At 61.7% G+C, this 7,949-nt stretch overlaps 1 protein-coding gene across 1 annotated transcript in view; it reads right to left on the reverse strand.

The window, feature by feature from the left end:
- Nucleotides 1–7,949, reverse strand: part of TKT (transketolase) — a 13,828-nt gene that overhangs the window by 2,299 nt on the left and 3,580 nt on the right. Inside the window, exons 4-10 of the mRNA XM_013007856.3 lie at nucleotides 7,598–7,695; nucleotides 4,218–4,409; nucleotides 2,829–2,947; nucleotides 2,220–2,413; nucleotides 1,591–1,755; nucleotides 267–423; nucleotides 16–150 (exon numbers count right to left, since the gene is read on the reverse strand). Coding sequence (XP_012863310.2) covers nucleotides 16–150; nucleotides 267–423; nucleotides 1,591–1,755; nucleotides 2,220–2,413; nucleotides 2,829–2,947; nucleotides 4,218–4,409; nucleotides 7,598–7,695 — 1,060 coding nt within the window. The remainder of the gene's footprint in view (nucleotides 1–15; nucleotides 151–266; nucleotides 424–1,590; nucleotides 1,756–2,219; nucleotides 2,414–2,828; nucleotides 2,948–4,217; nucleotides 4,410–7,597; nucleotides 7,696–7,949) is intronic.

The raw sequence follows: 7,949 nt of genomic DNA on the forward strand, positions 1-7,949 counted from the left end.
GCCGCCACAGCTGACCAACCTTGGTATTGGCGGCTAACTCCACTGCCTTCTCGGTAGAAACGCCATCGCTTGGGTAAAAGACAGTTGACATGGGGATGGAGCGGAACATGGCCAGGTCTTCCAGGGCCATCTGAGAGGGCCCGTCTTCCCCTGAGGAGTGGGGAGGACAAGCTGAGACAAGACACCTCCCCACTCCCGGCGGGGACCCCGCTTCCCGGGAGGAACGAAGAGGCAGGTGCAGGCGCCGCAGGCCTGGCTATGCTCACCGATGGACACACCGCAGTGGGACCCACACAGGTTGATGTTGCTCTCGGAGATGGCCGCCATGCGGATCTGGTCGAAGGCCCGTGTGAAGAAGGCCGCAAATGCGCTGATGAAGGGCACTGTCCGGCTGCGTGTGGCACAGCCCACGGCGAGGCTCACCTGTGCACAAGGCAGGGCGGGGTCAGCCTGGAGGAGGGGACGGGCCCCCGCTCTGGAGGCTGCCTCAGGGGTAGGGATTGCCACCTTACCAAAGGAGCTGCCAACAAGTCCATGCCAACTCACGGCCACCCTGGGTGCCCGAACAGAACTAAGACCCAGAGACTTCCATGGCAGACGGACAGACCGTCGGGGCGCCCCGCCTCCAGCCAGTGCACTGAATCACCACCTGAGAGTCCACTCCCTCCGCACACCCAGCCCTCCCAGCTGTTCCTGTGATGTACGGACCACACACACTGCACAGCCTGTATGGCCAGTGCTCACAACAGCTGGGCATCGCGTGAACGGCAGATACGCAGCACAGACCAAGGGAGCAGGAGTGAGCACCCAGAAGTAAACCTGTCTGCCTGCAGTGGGCAGGCAACCTTCCACAAAGGGTCCGTTCCTGCAGACAACACCGGGCAAAATGAGAGGCCCTAGTTTTTGGCATACACAGATAGCCTCTAAGTCACAACTGGAAACAAAGTCAGAGAACTGGGGCCCTTGAAAGTCAAAGCCTTAGGCTCAGGAGCACTCTTTCCCAGAAGGAAGGGGAAACAACAATGAGATAAACCCTCAGCCCTGAGAACACAAAACCCGGAGAACGACAGGTTCTGGGGAGTCTACAGCAAGGACTGAGTGCCTGTGCGTTGTTGGAACCGTCGCTATGGAAACCGGCTGTCCCTCCCGATTGTCTGCTGGAGAGGCCAGCACATGATGTGGAGACATGCACACACCACACTCGCTGCACAGACAAGAACACGCACATGCCATGCTCACTGCGCAGACAGGAAGAACACGCACACGCCATGCTCACGGCACAGACAAGAACACGCACATGCCATGCTCACTGCATAGACAGCAAGCACACACAGGCCAAGTGCCTCTCAAAGGAGGGCTGGAGTGGCATAGGGTGGTGTGTGTACACACACACAGGAACGCTAGGAGGAGCCTGGGAAATGTACTACGTCTGTCATCAAGAGACAGCTCTTGTCTGTCCCACGATGACATAAAGCTCCGGGCGGACATCCATGCAGAAAGCCGACACTCCTGGATGGTTGCGGTGGGCGCGGGAGGTAGGGGCGGGAAGATCCAGACAGGTAGCAGACAGGACACAGGCGAACCACCCACCATGTTCTGCTCTGCGATGTAGCACTCGATGAAGCGGTCGGGGTGCTCCTTTCTGAAGAGGTCCGAGAAGGTGGAGTTCTTGGTGTCTCCGTCCAGGGCGATGATGCGGTCACTGGCATGGCCCAGCTTGGCCAGGGCTTGCCCGTAGGCCTTGCGGGTGGCTATCTGTGGGTCGGCGGGTGGGGTGGGGTGGAGAGGAGAGAGGAGCATGAGCACGTCGGAGGACATGGGCTGCTGGACAGGGCCATCACTTAGGGAGGAACGAAGCTGCAGCTACATGCGGTCTGGGAGAAACACTCAGGCTGGTGAGGCTGTGGACCAGGGTGTCCACGGCGAGCGGGCAGTGTCCATAGGTGCCTGTGAGCCCACTCTGCAGGCAGAGAAACGCCAGGCACAGGGATGCTGCAGCCCTAGGTAAGGACTCAGCTCTGTCCATGGGCACCCTGGGCACGTTCCCTGCCCTCTCTGATCTCCCAAAGGTAAGCCACTCCAGAACAGGCTGCCCCACATGGGAGTGATGGCATGGGGACCTGCACCCTAAATGAATCACCTCCTCCCCCACAGCACTGCTCTTCAGAGGGGTTGGGGTCCTGGCCCCCCCAGCCTCCAGCATGAGCCACATGCTGTACCTTGTCCCCAACTTTGTAGCTGGGCGGGGAGGGCATGCGGATGTTGGTGATGTCCACTGCGGGGGCGTCTTCCTGCGGGGGCGTGGCCAGGATCTTCTTCTTGCTCTGGATCAGGCTGTAGATCTCCTGGACCGTCTGCTCTGCCATGTTTTTGGGGAGCGGCTTTCCATGCCAAGACTCCTTATCCTCGACCCCTGCAGGGGCAGCACAGGTGTGTGCATGGGGGGTGGGGTGGGGTGGGGTGGCCGTGGCAGGGCCGGCACCCAGAGACCTGGCTCCACACTCGTGTCCTGGGCCTCCAGCCCCCACAGCACCGACTCGCGCCCCCAGAGTCGGGTCCCATGTCCCATGGGGTTTCCAAAGGGAGACATCTCATTACGCGACGGCCAGGCCTTTCTTCCTAGGAGTGCCTGGGTGGACTCAGGCCCTCATGACCTTTCACTCGGCGGCTGAGAGTCACCCACACGTCCGCCCAGAGGCACAGGCACTCTGGGCATGAGAACAGGCAGGGAAGGAAAGCCCACGGAGGCAGCGGCCCGGGCCTAGTGCTTCCCTGGGCACCACCCCAACCCGCCACTCCTGGGCCCAGGTGGGAGGCTGGCCACTGACCGGCAATCCCTCGGCCCTTGAAGGTCTTGGCGATGATGGCCGTGGGCTGGTGCTTGGCCTGGCCGAAGGCCTTGCAGAGCTCCTCCACGCTGTGGCCGTCCACGATGACGGCGTGCCAGCTGCAGACCAAGGGGGAGTGTGCCACTGAGAGGGTCAGCAGGAGGGCACCTGAGGGTCCGCACAGGCCCCACCTCCCAGCCGTGGCCCAAGGGAAGCGTGCCACTGAGAGGGTCAGCGGGAGGGTGCGAGAAGTCCGCACAGGCCCCACCTCCCAGTCGTGGCCTGATTTTCCCTCTTTCCACGTGGCTTCCTCGGCTCCCTGCTGCACCTTGGGCATTTTCTCCTGCCTTCTCAGGGATTCCTTCTCTGGGGTCTCACTTGCCACCTGTGCAGTTCCTGCTGGAAGCTGTTCGGGGCTGATGCGTAGGGCTTGGGATCTGCCTACCACGGGCCTGATCTCCACGTGGGACACACGAGTTCCTCCGTAGATGCCGGGCACCCTCGGCCATGGGCACAAGGCTCTGTTGTTACAGGAGGGCAATCCTGCTGCTCCCTGGGTCCTTCTGGGGACTGACCTCACTCGGAGCACCGATCAGAATACGCAGCAGCTGCTCTGACAGCGTTCACACTACAGACGTGGACGCCAGTGTGTGGGCTCTGCGGCTGCCCCCACCTTACAGGCAGGTAGCTGAGACTGGCCGCAGCACCACGAAGCTTGTCAGGGCCTTGCACCGGAGCCACTGGGCATGGGCACAGGCCCCAGAGGTGCTGCCAGGGCCACGCCCAAGTCCCCAGCCCCAGTCTCCACCCCTCTCCCTTCCTGGGGGCCAGAGACCCTGTGTCATCAGTCTGTTTGAGAAAAGCAACAAGGCTGCCATCCAACACCATAGGGCGGCCACGGGCCCAGGCCCAACACCCCGCCTGCCCTGCCCCTGGCCCAGGGAGCACCAGCTGTGGAGTGCCTGTTATTTGGGGCACAGAAGCGGGGGGGTGCTGCTAAGCTGATGTGTAGCTAGCACCTCCCTGGAATGACCTCCCAGTTGTGCTCGGAACTCAGCCGTGATTCAGGACCCCCTGGGTCCCATTTACCAGGGACGAGAGTGGCCTGTGCTTCCTCCTGAGGCTGGGTCGCTGCCGTGGGGCCTGGGACGTGGCCAGACATGCACAGGCCTTGGCCTTGTGGATCCACTAGGCCCTTCCCCCACCAGGCTATGTGGCTGGAAGCTGGGAACTGCAGCCAGCTGGAGGCCACTGTCCGTTGGGCCTGAACAACCACTTCTCAGGCCAACGGCCAGCTTGAAACAGCAGAGTCAAAACTGCATCTGGGAGGCGTGTGCAGATGAGCCTCAAGCCCCAGCCCTCGCCTGCACGTTTCCCACCCACACATACCCGAAGGCCTCACAGCGCTTCTGGTAGACCTCCACCTGGTGCTGCAAGGGCGCCGGGTCGCTCTGGCCCAGGCGGTTGATGTCAAGAATGGCGACGAGGTTGTCCAGCTTGTAGATGCTGGCGAAGGCCATGGCCTCCCACACAGAGCCCTCGGACAGCTCCCCATCACCCAGCATGCAGTAGACGCGGTAGCTGTGGACAGAGCACAGTGGGGTCAGGCTGGCCCTGTTGCCCAACCCCCACTGGGCCCAGCCCCTTGCAGCCCTCCTTGCCCAGGAAACCAATCCTTGGGCGAGAGGAGCAAGACTCAAGGGTGAGAGGAGCAAGACTCAAGGGTGAGAGGGGCCCCTGGGGCAGCATTTCCAAGTACCTGTGCTGCCTCCCACCCAGCCCCCAGCTCCACAAGAAGTGCCCATGAGGGGCTATGAGGGATAGGAAGCAGCACTGACTTCTGGGAAATAGCTGAAACACTTGAGTGCGGGGCTGTCAGTGCACAAGAAAAACGGGGCCTGGAGGATGGACAAGCAAGGGCCATCCCTGGTGCACCCACTGCAGGAGTGGGTCCGAGTCTCCCACAAACAAGAGTGTCTTGGGGCCCTGGGTGAGAAGGGAAGGGAGATCCTGGAGCCCACTCTGCCTCTGCCCAGAGGTGCTGGCCCAGGGAGGGTGGAGGACCAGAGCAGGAGGCTTGCAGTGGAGAGTTAGCACAAACCGGGCAACCAAACGCCTCAGAGCCTGGCACCGGAGCGGGGCCAGTCCTTAGCGTGCACCAGGACAAAAGCAACTGGCCAGGACACAGCACAAGGAGCCCCTGGTTAAGGGACTTGGCTCAGCCCACCCGGAGGAGCCTGGAAGAAAGGCCTGGTGGTCTGTTTCCACCGACACCCTCCATGGGTATGCAGAGTGGCCACAGAACCCGCCCACCCTGAGCCCGGGGGCCCCCCCATGCGAGGGCTGTGCCCCTGCGGGCCCAGGCAGCAGGCAGGAAAACAGTAGCCTGTCCACTGCCAGTCTGTGGCACTGAGGGGCTTGGCAGGGTTGCTTCCAGGCCCATGCTTGGCACCCTCTGGCAGACGTTGAAGGCAGCCGTCACTGCACACACAAGGAAGAGGGCTCAGGAAGGTTAAGGTCACACAGCTGGGTATGACTGAGCCGGCCAAAGTCAACCTCAGCCCGATGGCCCAGTCCAGCTTCTGTCCACTTGCTGCTGTTGAGGAATGGGTGCAGGGCAAGGGACAGACAGCCCTTTCCAGCTGTTGGGTACCCCGGAGGCTGGTGCCCGGCTACCCCCAGCTGGGGCAGGACAAGGAACTTGGCCTGATGCAGGCTCAGGAGCCTGGCCCTCAGGCCCCCTGCAGTCAGTCAGTCTGTCAGCATGACTCAGCACAAGGCCAGCCCAGGCCTCAGTGCTTCGGGCTCCCTGCCGGCCACACCCCTTCCTTTCAGGCAATACCAGGCCTGCTGGAGGCTCCAGGCCCGGCCAGGAACAGGCTGCCGGGCCCACATTGCAGAGGCCTGATGATCTAAACCAGGGTGCGGACTCCCAGTTTATCTCCTCTCTTCCCTGCAGGGTGCAAGGGGGCCCTGAGCCCAGGGAGGGGTGCTCTGGTCTGGGGCAGCAGTTCTCAAAGTGACCCCTCCCCTCTCATCAAGGGCTAAGCCAGCAAGACCTGTAGGGAATGCAACACCCCCCTCCCCTGCAAAACACACACACACACACACACACACACACACACACACTTCGAAAGGTTGGCTGCCTTCCCAACCCCACACCCAACTTCCAGGGAAGTGAGGCTGGCTGGGTGCAGAGAGGAGTCTCAGTGTGGCCTCGGCTTCAAGGTCCAGGACCAGGCCTGCCCGAACCTTTAGGCTTTGTTGCTGGGGCCACCAGTGCCCACGCCAGGAGGACCCTGGTTGCTGTGGAGCCCTCTCCTCCCAGGTGCCTCTCGGTGGGGTAAGATCAAGCTTGGGCAGGCAGCCTGGTATACTCACCGTTCACTGCACGCAGACCCCCACCCCCAACACCAAGTGGATTCCCACGCCAAGGAGGCCCCGCAGGGCAGGGCTTCTGAGGTAGGACATCTCTATGGGAGTGGACAGCTGCCCTTCACTCCTGTGGGGCAGCTGGTGGGCTTGAGCTGCCCGCCTTGCAGTGAGCACGCCGGTTCCCGACACCCTGGTTCCCGACAGAGGCTTTGCTGCCAGCACGACACCCAACACCACACACTCCTTGGAACACGGTCACGTCATGGGAACACGCGTCCACGTGCTTTTCAGAAGGAAAGCGCACCTCGGCTCTGACACGTAAGGATGACTGAAAGGCTGCTTCTCATGCTGAACACGAGGGAAACGCATGCGCTTAGTGAGATGTGAGGGGGTGAGAATAAAGGAAGAGCTCCTTTCTCATTAGCATCGTTCTGTAGGTTCCCAGTGAGTTGGTATTTCGTAATTTGAAAACCATATGTTCAAAAAGACACATGGAAAGGGGCCGGTGGGCGTAAGTGCCCTGGCTGACGGCTGTTAGTGATGATGGCACCACCCTCAGCACCTGGCCCTGCTCGATAATCCCCTGCTGCCCCACCCCTGCCAACCATGGCGGCCCCACGCCACCCAGGGTGCTGGGAACCCGCTAAACACCTTCTCTGTACACCGGCTTGCTCCATTATATTGGGACCAGGAAGTGACCCTGCACAGGGAATTACTGCGGCAAATGTAAGTAAGGATCAACTTCGCAGAATGCGCCGTCACACACACACCATTCTCTCCGAGTCCCAGCCTGCCCCAAAGCTAGGCCAGGAACCTTAGGGCACTGGCTGGAGCTGCCCGCTGAGGCTGGCCTGGGGCCCCAGGAGGGCCTGGCAGCTAAAGGCCCAGGAATTGGGTGTCTGCTCACCTGCACACCCACTGACCTTCCAGCCCCAGGACATGCCTGGCTGTACCCCTTCTCCTGCGGGGAGGAAGGGCAGCAAGAGAAGAGCCTGCCCACCACTGGGAGGGAGAGGGGCTGCAGTGGGCAGCCCTTAGCTCACCTCTGCCATGGGACGTTCTACAACACCTGGTGCAGGCGCAGCGGGATCTCTGCCCCTGCAGTCAGTCTCTCGCGCATCTGACTGGCACGGCTCAGGGGTGCCCATGTCCCCCACAACACGCGAGGGGCCTACCGGGGTGCAGGTCCTCCCCAGCCCTGCCACAGCTTCTAATGATCAAGGGACCTGGAAGTGTTTCCTCTGGGGGAGGGGCCGGTCATGGCACACGGGAATATAGGGCAGCTGCAGCTGCCTGGGCCCTCACCCAGGGGAGGTGCCTGGGGTGAAGGCTGGGAGGTTGAGGGGACTGGAACTGCGTTTGACCGGGCGGGGGGAAGGGAAGAAGACCCTTACCTGGCTTTGTCAAAGTATTTTCCAGTGAAGGCCATCCCGCAGGCAGCCCCGAGGCCCTGGCCCAGGGAGCCGGTGGCGACATCAGTGAAGGCTTGTTTCTGTCACAACAGAGGATGACAGTTACCACTGGGAGGAGTGGGTGGCCACAGCAGCAATGGGGGGTGGGGGGCGGGAGTGAGGAGCAGGCTCTGCAGAAGGCCCCCTCTCCACGTGTGAGGTTTCATTCTCATGCCACTGTGATATCAAGTGGTGGGTTCAAATCCGCCTCTGCCCACTAGGAGCCGTGTGACCTCCGGCTGGGACTTGAACTAGGCCCACAAAGCCCACCAGAGGAGCTGGTGAATTCAGTACG

Source organism: Echinops telfairi, unplaced genomic scaffold (genome assembly GCF_000313985.2).
Source record: "Echinops telfairi isolate 266 unplaced genomic scaffold, ASM31398v2 ScPeMD7_7420;HRSCAF=8458, whole genome shotgun sequence".
Lineage (NCBI taxonomy): Eukaryota > Metazoa > Chordata > Mammalia > Afrosoricida > Tenrecidae > Echinops > Echinops telfairi.